The sequence below is a fragment of the Medicago truncatula genome, chromosome 5 (genome assembly GCF_003473485.1).
Source record: "Medicago truncatula cultivar Jemalong A17 chromosome 5, MtrunA17r5.0-ANR, whole genome shotgun sequence".
Lineage (NCBI taxonomy): Eukaryota > Viridiplantae > Streptophyta > Magnoliopsida > Fabales > Fabaceae > Medicago > Medicago truncatula.
In genome coordinates, this window is record NC_053046.1 from 37,760,779 (window position 1) to 37,777,399 (window position 16,621).

The 16,621-nt window shown below is 32.0% G+C and overlaps 2 protein-coding genes across 3 annotated transcripts; both read left to right on the forward strand.

The window, feature by feature from the left end:
* The first annotated feature begins 1,791 nt into the window (after positions 1-1,791).
* On the forward strand, positions 1,792-11,618 carry LOC11434104 (GDSL esterase/lipase At4g26790). 2 transcript variants are annotated; one of them, XM_024783691.2, is made up of 3 exons: positions 1,792-2,245; positions 4,099-4,588; positions 11,193-11,618. In XM_024783691.2, the coding sequence occupies exons 1-3, from the start codon at positions 1,871-1,873 to the stop codon at positions 11,399-11,401; spliced, it is 1,074 nt and encodes a 357-aa protein (XP_024639459.1). In that variant the 5' UTR covers positions 1,792-1,870; the 3' UTR covers positions 11,402-11,618. The 2 variants fall into 2 exon arrangements, with proteins under 2 accessions (XP_024639459.1, XP_003616833.1); XM_003616785.4 differs by having other exon boundaries at positions 1,793-2,245; positions 11,208-11,607.
* A 2,803-nt stretch (positions 11,619-14,421) lies between these two features.
* LOC11435063 (GDSL esterase/lipase At4g26790) lies at positions 14,422-16,586 on the forward strand. Its single transcript, XM_003616787.4, has 3 exons — positions 14,422-14,872; positions 14,991-15,483; positions 16,107-16,586. Exons 1-3 carry the CDS (start codon positions 14,504-14,506, stop codon positions 16,298-16,300), a joined length of 1,056 nt encoding a protein of 351 aa, XP_003616835.1. The 5' UTR covers positions 14,422-14,503; the 3' UTR covers positions 16,301-16,586.
* Positions 16,587-16,621: the final 35 nt, after the last annotated feature.

Sequence of the window (16,621 nt, forward strand, 5' to 3'; positions counted from 1 at the left end):
GCTGACACCTTAGTACTTTGTGCTCGCAGCTATGACTGGTGTGGAGACGTCACAAGGATACATCAGATGGTTTTATTCTATCTCACATCCACATACCATTCTTCCGGACGAGGTTGTTCATGTCCCGAGGCCACCCAAGCAGGAGATCCTTTATAAGATTGATGGTGAGCAGGATGGAGAACAAGGGTACTTGTGCTGACCGAAAAGTTGGGTCGTATCAGAGACCATGTCTATGTCATAATGGCCATTGGTGTGGGGGAGCAAGGGTCTGAACAATGGTGTCATTTGGAAGCAATCCTGGAGGAGGTTCATAGGGAGCAGGTTTATTGCCGTAGGCGTGCTATTGGGGGTGGGGATGGTAGGGCTTACTTTTAGTTTTATGGTGTTGTATCCTTTGGATAATCATTAATTTTGAATTTTATGTCTGAACACTTGGTTTGTAACCTTTGGATAATTTTAGTTTTAAATTTAATGTTTGAAAATTGTGTTGTTTCTTATCATTTTTAATGTAAGTATTTATTTTGTACCATGTTTATATCATTTGAAATCAATTTTTTACCATATGCATGTCTCAACCAAAAAACAAGGTTTTGTCCCTTACTGATACATTTCAGATTATATAATCTGAAATGTTTTATGACATTCTGGATTATATAATCTGAAATATATCTCTTTTACTACAAAGTTAGACTTTTCTGGGTTGTTGGACACATTTCAGATTATATAATCCGAAATGACTAAAAGGGTTTCAGATTATAAAATCTAAAATTTAGTTTTACAGAGAATACACAAACATCTTCAAGGTGCTCTAGGTTCTAACTGTTAAAGAACTTTTCAGATTTTATAATCCAATGAGGAATGCAATGAGGAATGTTATTTGAACAACCCTTTGTTGGGACAACTTGTTGGACAACCAAACTACACAAAGAAATTAAGGTATTGACACAAAAACCTAAGCAATAGAGAGAGAAAGTAAAAACAAATGTGAATATGAAAGATTAAGTTGTCACAAAAATTATCAAAAAAGGTTGTTCAAATATCATTTCTCAAATGCAATATGGTGGAAAAAATAAAAGCTAACTAAGTTTTTTAAAAAGAAAAGATTTTGAAAGCCCAATTCAAACTCTCATGTGTTTTTCAACAAATTCAATTGACATTGATTATTGTTGTCTATACTCCAAACAATGCTAAGAAACAAAGTAAATGACAATGTTAACCACAAATTCCATCGGTCGTCGGTTAAAACTCATCGACAGTTAACTGCCGATGAGGTTATATTAGTATTTTTTTTTGTTGTTTCCTAGCACCATTTGATTTGAGAACATCAATCTTCATTGACATTAGAGTTCAGTCTAATAGCCAAGTGCTTATTGCTTAAGGATGTGAGAGAAAAGATTCAATGTAAAAGTATGTCATCTGGTAGGGAGAATATTTAAAACTAATTTAACTTATCTATTAAATCATACTCCCTCCGGTCCTATTTATAAGAGAATTTTGGGTCAACAAAAGTTGATGTATCTAGTTAAAAATTCAGTCCAAATACATTCACTTTTGTTGACCTAAATTTCTCTTATAAATAGGATCGGAGGTAGTATTTCATAACATTTCATACCTTAAAAAATGGTGAAGGGCGATGAGACATTGACAAGAAATTAAATGTTTATAGTCATACCTAGAAGAAACAATAAAAACCACATACAAACTGGTCATTAAAAACTCCAACCAAACTTTCCTTGCGCATTAATCACATTTAACTAACCTTGAACAACTACTATATATACATATATTAAACCTTCTGTGTAAGCCAGAATAGCTTCTCCAAAAGAGTTAAAATAAAAATAGTACATAATATTATTACTTCATTATTATCATGAGGCTTATATGCATATGCATAGCATGGTTAATATTGATAACCCAAATTATCATGGTGACTTGCAAGACTAAAAATCATGTACCAGCAGTAATTGTCTTTGGTGATTCTTCTGTGGATTCTGGAAACAATAATAGGATAGCTACACTTCTCAAGAGCAATTTTAAACCTTACGGCCGTGACTTCGAAGGTGGCCGCCCTACCGGACGGTTTTGTAACGGTCGTACTCCACCGGACTTCATCGCCGAAGCTTTTGGCGTTAAGCGCAATATACCGGCATACTTGGATCCTGCTTATACCATTGATGATTTTGTCACTGGTGTTTGCTTTGCTTCTGCTGGAACTGGATATGATAATGCAACTTCTGATGTACTAGTAAGTTCTTTATTTGTGTTGGACTGTGTTCTCAATTTTTTTTTTTTTTGTCAAGTAACATAGTGACTGGAGCTCACACATTTTAAATATGGAGAGGTGGGGTGTCCGTGGTTCGAACTCCGGCCCCAGCATATATTATACAATATTCCTACCAATTAAGTTAAGCTCACGAGGATAATGTGTTCTCTCTACTTTATACTGTCCATTTTTTATTTAATCCTTCCCTTATTTTATGTGCATGATGTCTTAAATAAAATTTCACATTGTCATCAGTCATCACCTGTATTCAAGGATTATTAGAGCCCAAAACAAATTAATGGAAAACTTAAAAAAAAGTTGATAACAATATCAAATTAATTGTTAATTGACATTGTTTTACAAGATTATCCTTGTTAAGATTTATGTTTTACCCATAATATTTATTACAAATTGCATGAAAATATATAACATAATTAGAGATAGGTTGGTAACGAAATAACTTATGTAATTAAAAAGAGAAAAGATATTTATAGCGAGATATTAGACAACGAAATCATCCCAAAAGCACGTGGCAAAATGTTTAATGCTAACTTAACAGCCCAACCAACATTTTTTCTGCTCATGAACAAATTCAATTGGTTGTCGCAATTCTTGTGATTCATTCGTGATGCAATTTTCGTTGGATATAGCAGTTCTCAATTAAAAATATAAATAAAAGGAGCCTATAGAAAGTACAAGAAAAGATATAAATGTCCTATTTTCAAGCACAATTATAGGTTGTAATTGTAAAAAAAGGACATAGGTAGTGTGTGTGTAAATTTGGTTTCATAATTATGTCCTATTTGGTTTTTTTGGTAGTGAGTCATATTTGGTTTGACGGATTTGGATCCTCTCCTGCCCTTTTGGTTCAGCCATCTCTCCTTTTTCAATTTAATGGTTGATTGATACATAAAAAGCAAAACTAACAGTAAAGAAAAGAGAGAAAAAAGTTAATGAATGGTTAAGATTATGGCAGGATGTGCAACATGAGAGGATCCAAATCCTTAGTTTGACACAATTATTAGCATTTTGAAACTCAATAAAATAGTGAACCAATGGTTTCATTGTAAAGTTCCTTTCACTCTCAAATTTGACCATCTACTCCATTTCCTTTTTTTTAGGCAATCCACCTATCTCCTTATGTTTCTCTACCTGTCTATCTACCAATTTTTTAATATCTTTCTATGTGATGAGAATTCACTCATTGAAACCTACGGACAAGCAAGGTTGTTTAACTAAGAAGGAAATTTAAGACGTTATTCATGACAACTAATGGAGATGCCACCTTTAGACATGACAAGGTGATACCATGTAGTGTTGAGAGACAAATTTATAGAAAAGTATTATTATGGTTAAAAGATATATAAAAAAAATATGTGCTGATTTCTAACCATCGAAGTATGTGACATGACTATTTCCTTTTCAATGCTAACATATTAAGATTAGCGTAAGTTAATATTTTTAGTTTCAAATATAATATAATTAAAAAAATTGATTTCTCTTCTATTTGAATTGTGAATGTTCATTGATAAATAAATACAATAGGTGATAAGTGGATATAAGGATTTTAGTAAAAAAAAATGTGTATATAAGGATGATTTGGTGGTTGAGTTGAGTATGGAGTTAAAATATAGAGCGATAAAGAGGTTAATGATTCGATCTCGACTTCAAACGTAAAAAATATAAATAGTAATTTTTCGTTTCAAAAAACCAAAAACAATATAAGCTGATATTGATATGTGATATATTATTTATTTATTTCTAAAGTGGTGACTTATTTTATTTTCATAATAAACCAATTAATTAATTAACATTGGATGTCAACTTTTCTACAGAATGTGATACCGCTATGGAAGGAAATAGAGTTCTTCAAAGAATACCAAGAAAAATTGAGAGTCCATGTTGGTAAAAAGAAAGCAAATGAAATCATAAGTGAGGCATTATACCTAATAAGCTTAGGAACAAATGATTTCCTTGAAAATTACTATATTTTCCCAACAAGACAACTTCATTTCACCGTATCACAATATCAAGATTTTCTAGTGGATATTGCTGAGGATTTCGTTAGAAAATTACACTCACTTGGTGCTAGGAAATTATCTATAACTGGTCTTGTTCCTATTGGGTGTCTCCCATTAGAAAGGGCTACAAATATTTTTGGTGACCATGCTTGCAATGAAAAATACAATAGAGTGGCTTTGCAATTTAATGCCAAGTTGGAGAATATGATATCAAAGCTAAATAAGGAGTTACCACAATTGAAGGCTTTGTCGGCAAATGCATATGAGATTGTCAATGATATCATTACAAGACCTTCCTTCTATGGTATGTTTTCTTTATTTGTTCTCACAACATATATATCATATGTGTTTGTGCTCATTCTACATCTTATTATGGTATGTTATATGCTGCACTTCTCTTTCTTGGCTATGACTATGACACAAATATACACAAACTCACACATAGGTTAAAAAAAATGATGTTGATCTAGTTGGGTCATCACACATGGTTTTGAGCAACTACATACGTCCATTGTTAATATCACATCTTTGTCCAAAATGTATTAGGTATATTGGTTATTTTACTTTTATGTTGTTGAACATCCATTTTTTCTTTCAGCGTAAGACTCTTATTCACATTTGATATATCAACAATCTCTTTATCAAATTTCAGTCCATCCATGGATATGTATGTTTCCTTCCAAGCGGAAACTTTTTCATTCACATACGCATCGTCGTCTGTCGTTAGGACACATCGTCTGACCACCATTGTTAAGAAGACTTTCTATACAAGAGTTGGTTGAACCATTGATCTTGATATCATTGTTAAGTCACGAGGAGGTCCAAAGTATCATCAATACATTGACCTTTAAACCACCACACAAGTGAAATTGGATATTACATCTTCACCGAAAATCTTCAGACATTAGATATACGACTCATCTCACTTACATGTCACTCAACATTCAATTTTTCATTTAATATGAGATTCTTACATACACTTCTTATTCCAACACATATTTAGCATCCCTAACACTTATCGACTTAACTAGATATATATTTTACTTTTTGTCTATAATTATATTTGCAAATTGATTTTTCAATATTTTTAAAAAAGCTTTTACATTTTTTATCCATATAACATTTTCACATTCTTCCTTAACAAAATTATTATTATCGTTTATCCTTTTAGAATAGGATATGATCAAATGACATCAAATGTCATTAGGACTTGGTTAGAATGTCAATAAAGAAAATTAAACTAGCATAACCCTAAACTACTATTAGTTTAGTTGTTTTCAATAACATTCCTATCGATATCTCAAGTAGGGGTGTTCGCGGTGCCGTTTGATTTGGTTTTGAGGTTAAAAGTTATCCGAACCGTAAGATGAATAAGTATGCGGTTTGGTTCGGTTTGGTTGACTTTTAAAATAAAATTCAAACCAAACCAATGCGGTTTGGATTGGATCGGTTGGTGCAGTTTTATTAGACAATAATTTTTTTCCCAACATTAAAATCAAATTAAAAAGCTAAAACACAACATATTTTCAGCAATTTTCTAAATTTCATACATTATTACAATTTTATTTTCATCCAACAATGTTCCCAACTACGTAGACCAAATTTAAACGCAGACCAAAAGTAATCATATTTTGTAAGAAATACAAAAGACTAAATATTTTATCATTCTCTAAGAGTTCAAGTAGTACATAAATACATTTTTGAAAGAAAAAACAAGAAGACACTTAACAAGAGAAAAAATATGTCATTGTATCAAAGTTTCCATTGAGTTTTTATGAGTATTGGTCCAAGTGATATATAGTGTTTTTCTTATATTGTGGTTTGGATTGGTTTGGTTCGGTTGGTAAAATCAAAACCGCAAACTGAACCAAACCATGTGGTTGAGTTAAAAATTGATCTGAATACATCTGAACCAAATGCGGTTTTTTGCAGTTTCGGTTTGGATTGGTTTGATTTCTGGTTTTTATATTGAATTGGTTCGGTTTTGAACACCCCTAATCTCAAATACACCAACGATCCATTGATATGTTGGCTCTCCTCGAATCTTAAGAATGTGTTTGGTTATCAGCCGGAGAGAATTGATTTTAGTTAACATTGATTTCGACTAAAAATAATGTGTTTGTAAAACTAGTTAAATTAAAATCAATTTTAGAATGAAAGAACAACAAATCTTACCTCAATGACATTGTTGGGTCATTGAGGGGAGCTCGGGGGACCTTCCACATCGAGGATAGAACAACCACACAAGAGAGAGACGCCACACTCTTACCAAAAACCTTAAGGCAATGGGTTTACGGGTCATCTCACTTATAAGGTGTTCAACTTTTACTTTTCTATCCGATGTGGGACATATAACTCACACTTGCACACAACAGACATTGGTCAACCACAAATGTCACATGTGGCTTTCTTCCTTTTCTTTCACAATATTTTTTGTTGTTTTGTACACTTGTAACATTGTGGTTGATTATGTCACTAATGTCACCAACCACAATGTCACATAAGTATTATCCATCAAACATGTTAGAATCAATTCTACACCTCCAAAATTCGGTCTTAACAAAACATACCCCAAGTTAATTGCACAATCAATGCAGCACAGCTATCCTGTGGATACATACAGCTAATCATATAGTGCTGAAAATTCCGGCAGCGATGATCAGGGGTAGGACCTTTGATTTAATGCCCAATTGTGTGCAATAATAAATTTCACATAATTTGATTTTGGTAAAGTTCCAAAATAAACGTTCTTTTTTTACAAAAATAAACTGTAGAAAATTTAACTTGCTGAATATTTACTTTTTACATCTTTTTATTTCATATTTCTTGATATTCTTATATTGTAATATAAAATTCGAAAAAGGTTCTTGACTACAATAAATAAATTCTAAAAAGGTTACATTTTAAACAATTAAAATGATCCAGAAGTCCTAGCTCAACTGGCAAAATGCCGAAATTGTTAGGCCGGATGCCATGACCGGGGTTCGAACCCCGGTACCTCCACTTGTGTGTGTGAGTTTATAATGGCTTTGCCATTTCGTCTATCTACCAAAAAAAAAAAAAAAATGCTTCATTTGATTTTCCTTTATTTTTTAATAGAGTAATAAAAATTAATTTTTAAACTTAGTCAGACAGCTTTTATGAATTTTTAAAAATTGAGAGCTAATTTGTAAAAAATAAATAAAATAATTTTGCAATATTTTTAAATGGACCAATCACAATAAAAACCACACTAGTAATAATAACTAGGGTTAAATAAGTTTTTAGTCCTTATAAATATTCACAGTTTTGTTTTTAGTCCCTACAAAATAAAATCACACTTTTTAGTCCCTATAAAATTTTCCATCAACATTTTTAGTCCCTACAAAATTTTCCATCAGCATTTTTAGTCCCTATAAAATTTTTAGATCAGCAGTTTTAGTCCCTAAAATGCTTAAGGAAAATGTCACAGGGACTAAAAAGTGTGATTTTATTTTTTAGGGACTAAAAACAAAACTGTGAATATTTATAAGGACTAAAAACTTAATTAACCCTAATAACTAATAAGTATCTATTCACCGTGTCCTTGCGGGTAAGAACATCACAATTTGCATGGGTAAGAGTTCGAGCCTTGTATTCCCCTTTTATTCACCTAATAGGTAAAGTTCTAGCATCCTTCAAAAAAAAAAAGGTAAAATTCTAGCATCTAAACTACTTGAAAATATATAAATAAATAAATATCTACCCACTAATGAGAATCATATGAATAAAAAATGTCAGGGAATGAACATCCACTCATAATAATATTCATAAGAGTGTTAATTTTGATGTCCTCTGATTTGTTCAATTCATGTGGTTTTCAAATTATCGTCCTTTTCACGAGGTAGGTTTGCCCTAAACTTAAGATGGTGGTCCATGAAAACTACTAGCCCCTGGCCTTTGGCCTTTGCTCTATGACTTTGAAATACAGTGAATATCAACATGAAAAAGATCTGTTTGTATTTACTGTTCTTCAGAGCTACTAGCTGAAATTTATAAACGTGGCCAGCAAGGAAAGTTTATAAATGTTGTACCCTACTCAAGTTTTATTAGGTATGCTTTTATTTTTGGGCATCAATAGAATTAAATTTATCTAGGCCACCTCTCTAGCAGACAAGCTCAAGTGTTTATGCATACAAAGTGTCATTGTTTTTACTATTATTGAGAGCCTAGTATGTGATTAATTTGCCTAAGCATTCACTATAAATTGAACAAAAAAACTCACTTATAAGTCAATTTTATGCTACATATATCAAAACTCATATATGATATCAAATTTGTCAAGTTAAATTAGGTTCAAAATCCAAGAACCATTAGCATCCTAATCATTTATAAGAAGAGGAAAAAGAAGGAAAAAAAAAGTGAGGTGAACCCTCTTTTAGCATGCATCCTAATCCTAAGAGCATCTCCAATTTGGTATTATATAGAGTTTATCATGATGAACATGTACCTTATATTTTCTTAAGAATAAGAGGTGGTAAAGTGTGTTGCACATGACTTGTTGAAATATCTTAATTAAGATATGATGCTAATGGGGATGAAAATTTGTTTCCTTTCCTCAACCTCCAACAACCAATACATTATGTGATGGGGTTTAATATATTTTTAAATATTTTGGGTGTGTTTGTTTCAGTTTAAAAAAAAAATAGATTTTGAATTAAAAGAATCTAGAGATTTTTTTTATAGAGATTTTTAAAAAAATCTAAAGCTATTTTTGTTTCTTTACTATCATAAAAATCATTTTTTAAAGATTTGAAGCTCTTACACTTGAGTTCCTTATGTTTAAAAAAAAAATAGATTTTGAAAAAGCTACTTAAAATAACTTTTCATTTTGAGGCTAAAAATGATTTTTTTTTTTTTTTAACAAAATGGATTTTATAAAAAATCTAAAACAAACACTACAAAAATAAAAAAGTGATTTTTTAGATCAATAAATATATTTGTTTTCAAAAAAAATCCAAAACAAACGTGCCCTATAATGAATAGGAGTTTTGAAACACTCTATTTTCAACACTCACTTTAATATTATGTAGTTCTACAATATTATGTATGATATCTTTTCAAAGTGTGAAACCTACATTGTTTCACTCAATAAAAGAGTGAGTGTTCGAAAGAATGTTGAAAAGAGAATGTTTTTAGTACTTTTTTTTTGTCAAGTAGCCTAGTGGCTAGAGCCTAGAACTCACACAATTTAATTGTGGAAAAATAGAGTATTCGGGGTTTGAACCCCTGTATATAATATGTAATGAAAGTGTGAGTTGCTTAATATATTGTTGCATAATTGTTTCTTATTTAAGCAAAACATGTATGAGTTGTGTAAGTATGATGTGACATTGTAGAGATTATTTAGTTGTAGTGTATTAACCGCAAAATGGATTCCTAATTAAAAAAATAGTCATATAAGATGCTCTAAGACCAAGTGCAATGACTTATTGAAACCAAGCTTCAATACGTTGAAACCATTGTATGTGGGTGTTGAAAATGGTAAAAAAAATGATGTGGAGGTAAGAGTAGATGAAAGAATTAAACATGTTGAATTCTGACGCAGGGGGCCACGTGGCTGGTTTCGATTGGCTGCTTGGATTTTTATCATCTTAATATTTTGGATTCAATTATTTCATTGCAAAATAATTTTTTTTTTATTTTTTTTTTACCAAAATTCGTGATTTTTTTTCTCTATAAATAGAGACTTGGATCATTTGATTTGGACACAAGAAAAAAAACCAAGTTTTTAACTCTCTTAATTTATTATTAGCTTTCTATTAACTTTTCTTTTGAAGTTTTAGTCTTTATTTAGTGAAATGGATCCCACTAACAATCAATTCAACACCCCAAATTTAAGTTAAGAAAATAAAAATAAATTATTTAAATAAATTTTGTTTTTACAAAAAAAAAAAATGTTAAGTGTTTCTCAATTTTAATTTAATTATAATCGATAATTGTAATTTTATGTAATTATAAAAACAAAAATATAAAATTAAATAAGAATAAGAAATAAAAGGTGGTGGGGTAGAGTGTTAAATGAAAAAACCATTGGAGAAATAAAAATTGAATGGGTGTTGAATTAAGAGAGAGAAAATGATGTGGAGTATTGGAAATTGAAAAAGTGAATGTTGAGGGTTGTTGAATTTGATTTACCATTATAAATGGTCTAACTCGTAACTACCTTCTCATGATAAAAAGTGGTTAGTAGCCGCGTCACAAAAAAGGTTAGTGTTACGGTGGACCACCTTGATAGGTGGTTAGTGGTGGATTGATATCTAAAATTTGATCAAAATGTGAACATCGCCTAACACTACCCTAAAAAATAAAGAGAAATGATATTTGTATAACTATTTTGTGACAACTTTTTGACAACTCTCTCTTTCATACTCACATTATGTTTTTATTCTCTCTCATCCTTTTTCTCTCTCCATTGTTTTTAACCAATAGAAAGATAGGAAAAAGAAGTTGTCATGATAGTTGTAAAAAATTGTTGTTCAAATATCATTACTCAAAAATAAAATTTCTCAACCCTTATCTTACAACCTAGATGGTGACCTAATCAGTACCAGTTTAGCAAATAAAAAAAAATGTGTTGAGTTTTAAGACGCCCATATTTATTTTCTCTTGTTATGTTACAACAAGGAGGATTGTGCGTGTACTTCTACTTTTAGCGGCTGATGTTTGTCATCCTTAAAGTTTCAAACAATTTTCATCTATTAATCTATATAATTTGTCAATGGCAATTCAAGTAAGCTTTTTATTGTCAAACCAAAAGTAATTTCATATAACTTTTTCTTGTTGCTCTAAATTGTAAGTTATATGAAATTGGATTAGTAGTTGACTTTCAAATTAGTCAAAGAAAAACACATTAAAGTATGGCATTGAATCATTGATAATATGGACAGTACATATTTTTGCAGGATTTGAGGAGGTAGAGAAGGCATGTTGTTCCACTGGAACATTTGAGATGAGCTACTTATGCAGTGAGAAGAATCCACTAACATGCAAAGATGCAAGCAAATATGTGTTTTGGGATGCATTTCATCCTACCGAAAAGACAAACCTCATAGCTGCAAATTATTTAATCCCTAAACTTTTTGCAGCTTTTAGATGATCCATCCATTCCCTTTGAATTAATTTGGACATTTAATATATATTTGGTCGACTTTTATATTATGATTAAATTGTTGTAACAAAGAAACAACTTAATTGTGAACCATCTAGTCTTAGACCACATTTGATCTTTGTATTTAATAACAGAAGTATTTGCTTGAGTTTGCTACCACTAATATGCATGGTTGGGTGGCTTTTAGCATTGAATTTTCTTCTTACTCTTTTCTCTCACTGTCGCCCACATTACAATTTTGTTTTTCTAAACACACTTCCAAGGGCTTGAATCAGATTTGCATTATGTTAGAATGACCCTTGTATTAAGATCCTTTACTTTTTCACCCAACAGGTTTCTCGCACGTACTACAAATTTCAAATTATATAGCTTGAAAGACGTTTAACACGTTAAAAAATTCTCCAAAACCTTCTAAAACCCTCGTCTTATATTAACATGCCTAGAACCAAATGGAAAAAAAAAAATGGACCCAAGTTGTCTGTGCTTACAAATTAGCAAAAGAAAAATAAAATTGCTCTTCTCCCAAACAACTTTACCCCCAAACTTCCAAAAATAACATCCACGTGCAAACTCTGGCACCGCTTGCTGCTCAGCCTCACCCTTGATGTTGCGGCTGCTCATGTTGAGTTTCCTCATGATGTTGTGTAGGGCCATTATCTGGGACGACGTCCCCTCCCCCCTCTGACGTCCGCCGCTGAGTCCCCTTCTAATAGGAGGGCGTGCAGCCTGCCTATCTGCCTGTGCTCTCATGGTCATCATCTCCTTGCCAAGTCTCTGTTTGTTTGGTCTGTCAGACATATCTTCACAAACATAAAACAATGAAAAAATCAATCAAACTTTCATTGAGACATCTTATCAAACATCTATAGTTCAACATAAACATTACGAGTTCATTATGTGATTTTAATCTCTAAACTACCACATTTGAGTGAAACTTACTTTAATCAACATCTAAAGTACAATTTCTAACTAATTTCATCTTTGCCAAGCAAAAATCTAACATGCAAATTAACCCTACAACTTTAAGATTCCACAACTTTTATAAAAAAATAAAATAAAAAAATCTAACATTTAAATTAAAAAAAAAAGTCAATGTCTATTTATTATAATATCACTTACTTTTAATTGAAATAGAAGTTGAAATTGATTTGGTTGAGTTTGATAAAATTTGCACAATTTGGGAGAAAATTCGATTTAGCTGAGTTTGAAACACAATGGCTTCTGTGTTCTGCATATGCAGTTCTATAACAGAATTCAACGTGAGCTAATTCACGTTGGTTTGTACCGAATGTGAGTTAACTTACGTGGGGTTATTTTTAGAACTTTCGGGTGGGAATCAGCAAATTTGTTGGGGAAAAAAGCAATTTTCAAAGGAAAACCCAGCTTGAGAAAAAGCCCAAGGTGCTTATTCTTGAATTTAAATTTATTTCCCTTTAATGACACTAATTCATAACATCCGAATTTAGATTGGAAAAATATACGTTGACAACGCATTTTCATCCACCCTTTATACCACTGCCCACGTGGCATTATTTTTTTTTTTTTTTTACTTAACTCTTTTTCTCTGTACAAAAAAGACGCTCTCTCAACTTTCTCACTCACAGAACTCTGTTTCTTCTCCGCCCCACTCCACCTTGTTGCCGTCGCCAGAGTCTCCCTCTCTCTACCCATTTCTTCTCCGGCCATCCCTTTCACACATTAGATTTGGAAAAAAGAATGTAAATCCACAACAAAAGTAACACAAATCTGCAAATCGGAACAGAGACATAAATGGGTTGCAAAACAGCGGTGGCTATGGTGAGTGAGGATGGAGACGGCGGTGGCGGTGGGTGGTGAGAGAAAGAAGGAAGAGGTAGGTGGAAGGGGAAAGATGACGTGAATGTGTTATGTTTTTAGAAAATCAGAAAAACAAACAGGGAAGTAATTGGGTAATTGATAAGCAAATTGTACTTAATTTCTTCAATTTAACAGTACAATTGAAATTTAACAGTACAATTGAAAAATGGAATGCTAATACATGAATTTGGCAGAGCCAATTGAAGAATGAAGGTACAAATAGACTAAGAAGAAAACACTAAGCTCAGAGAGAGAAAGAGACTTGATTTTCATCCAAAATATTCCACACCTATCATTGTCAATCAGTGGCCTATTTACCAAAGTCTGTGGTGAACTTCTGTTGGTAATTTTTACTCTCATTCCACGTCGTGGTTCCCTGATGCTAGGATCTGGAGCCATCTGTCCGTTCCCTTTACGTGGTTGTGCTTTCATTTTGTCCTAACTACTTACAGAATGTTTCACTGAAAGAAAGAAGGAAGAGGTAGGTTGTAGTGGTTGCAAACAACGGTGGCAACGGTGGAGGTGGGTGGTCACCGGTCGGTGGATGGTCATGAGAGAGGTGGGTGGGGTTTTGGCTGACGGTGGTGAGGAAAAGAGGGAGAAGAGATGGTGAAGGAAAGAGACAGAAGAGAGAGAGTGAGAAACAACAATGCTGAGTTTTTTATATGTGGGAACCACGTGACAAATGTCACAATTGTATGTGGTGGTATAATTGTGTATGTCACCTATGGTGGTATGTGTGTGTATCAGTGCTCTTTAGATTTGTCTTTTTAACAGTAACTCGAATTCGCGGAGTTCAAATCATTCTACTTCCATAACTATATTTTAAAATTGATATTATATAAAAAAAAAACGTGCATCTCTCACATGTAGTTTAAAATTAATTTATGTATGTCCATTAAATTGATATTTAATCCTTTCAAAAAAAAATTAAATTGATATTTAATAACATTTTACACCTTGAAAAATTGGTCAAGGGCCATGAAACCATTGTTGAGAAATTAAAATATTTTTATGTATACTCAGACACGTTAAAAGCCACATACATACCAACGAAAAAATATAATGAAAAAATATTTTTCATTATATTTTATAAACAAAAATGTCTCACATGTAGAAAAAAAAAAAAGAGGCTACATATATTAAATTTTGCTTTTGCTCTCATTTATTTTTAAAAATTATTGGACTGACCCGATACATATATAAAACTTCTCCAAAAGAATTAAAACCAAATAATTACATAATCTTATTATTATGGGGAACATATGCATCGTATGGCTAATATTGATAACTCAAATGATCATGGTGACTTGCAATAATGAAAATTATGTACCAGCAGTAATTGTGTTTGGTGACTCCTCTGTTGATTCTGGAAACAACAATATGATATCAACATTTCTAAAGAGCAATTTTAGACCTTACGGTCGTGACATCGATGGTGGCCGCCCCACCGGACGATTTTCAAACGGCCGTATTCCACCAGATTTCATTTCTGAGGCTTTTGGTATTAAGAGTCTTATACCAGCATATTTGGATCCTGCTTATACTATTGATGATTTTGTCACTGGTGTTTGCTTTGCCTCTGCTGGAACTGGATATGATAATGCAACTTCTGCTATACTAGTAAGTGTTTAATTATGGTCTATGAAACATTCTTTTATAAAATATATTATTCAATGATCATGTATACAAATTCATAACATGAAACAAACTAATTACATGGGTTGACAACATCTCACAGAATGTGATACCACTATGGAAGGAAGTAGAATTCTACAAAGAATATCAAGACAAATTGAAAGCCCATATAGGTGAAGAGAAATCAATTGAAATCATAAGTGAAGCATTATACATAATAAGTTTAGGAACCAATGATTTCCTTGGAAACTACTATGGTTTCACAACACTAAGATTCCGTTACACAATATCACAATATCAAGATTATTTAATTGGTATTGCTGAGAATTTCATTAGGCAATTATACTCACTTGGTGCTAGGAAATTAGCCATAACTGGTCTTATTCCTATGGGGTGTCTTCCATTAGAAAGGGCTATAAATATTTTTGGTGGCTTTCATCGTTGCTATGAAAAATACAATATAGTGGCTTTGGAATTTAATGTCAAATTGGAGAATATGATATCAAAGTTAAATAAGGAGCTTCCACAATTGAAGGCCTTGTCAGCAAATGTATATGACCTTTTCAATGATATCATTACAAGACCTTCCTTCTATGGTATGCTTTCTTTATTTGTAAATTAGTAAAAAAAACACATAAAAATCATGACCTACGAAGCACAGACACTTCTTGGATTAGGCGTATCCCGTGTCGGATACGCATCGGTGTCGACACCGACACGACACATATAATTATACTAAATTATATCATTTTCTCATAGGCTAAAATATGGTTTTAGTCCCTGCAAATATGTCTCGTTTTGGTTTTAGTCCCTGTAAAAAAAAATTGTTTTTGGCCCCTGCAAAATTTTTTGTTTTTGAAAATAGTCCCTGATCCCACTTTTGTGATGATTTGCATACGTGGCACATTATAACTGAACCAATTTTGTAGTTTTTGGTCCCTGCAAAATATTTTGTTTTTAAAAATTAAAAGGTCCCTGCAAAATTTTTTGTTTTTGAAAATAGTCCCTAGGGACTATTTTCAAAAACAAAAAATTTTGCAGGACCAAAAACAAATTTTTTTTTACAGGGACTAAAACCAAAACGAGGCATATTTGCAGGGACTAAAACCATATTTTAGCCTTTCTCATATTATTATCTGTGTCGACGTGTCGGTGTCCGGTATCCGTGTCCGTGCTTCATAGATCATGACATTGATAGTATGGTGTATATAATTTGTAGGAATTGAGGAGGTAGAGAAGGCATGTTGTTCCACTGGAACAATTGAGATGAGCTACTTATGCAATAAAATGAATCTAATGACATGCAAAGATGCAAGCAAGTACATGTTTTGGGATGCATTTCATCCTACTGAGAAGACAAATCGTATTATCTCAAATTATTTAATCCCCAAACTTCTAGCAGCTTTTGGGTGATTCATTCATTTTCTTTATTATGTATTGTTTTTTTAAAACTATTTCAATAATAAAAAAATAAAAAAAAAGAGCTAAAGTCGAATTGTTTTTGTATTAACTGTAAGCTATCTATAAAAGTTGTTTTAGAGAGTTTATGAAAATAAATTGAAAATAACTAATAAACATATTATAAGTTGTTTTCATAACTCTCGCAAACAATCTCTTCGGATTGCATATACTATAATACTCCCTTCATTGCATTTTAAATGACTTAATTTGAAGATGTATACTATTCAAATAATATGTTTTGACAATATTTTTTTACTAGTATGTAAAGACAAA

What these genes read in the sequence shown, in the direction of transcription:
- LOC11435063 (XM_003616787.4), top strand. Translation starts at nt 14,504, where the DNA reads ATGGGGAACATATGCATCGTATGGCTAATATTGATAACTCAAATGATC. An exon ending in ATGCAACTTCTGCTATACTA is followed by an intron (nt 14,873 to 14,990) that starts GTAAGTGTTTAA and finishes AACATCTCACAG; the next exon opens with AATGTGATACCACTATGGAA. An exon ending in TACAAGACCTTCCTTCTATG is followed by an intron (nt 15,484 to 16,106) that starts GTATGCTTTCTT and finishes TATAATTTGTAG; the next exon opens with GAATTGAGGAGGTAGAGAAG.
- LOC11434104 (XM_024783691.2), top strand. Translation starts at nt 1,871, where the DNA reads ATGAGGCTTATATGCATATGCATAGCATGGTTAATATTGATAACCCAA. An exon ending in ATGCAACTTCTGATGTACTA is followed by an intron (nt 2,246 to 4,098) that starts GTAAGTTCTTTA and finishes ACTTTTCTACAG; the next exon opens with AATGTGATACCGCTATGGAA. An exon ending in TACAAGACCTTCCTTCTATG is followed by an intron (nt 4,589 to 11,192) that starts GTATGTTTTCTT and finishes TAATATGGACAG; the next exon opens with TACATATTTTTGCAGGATTT.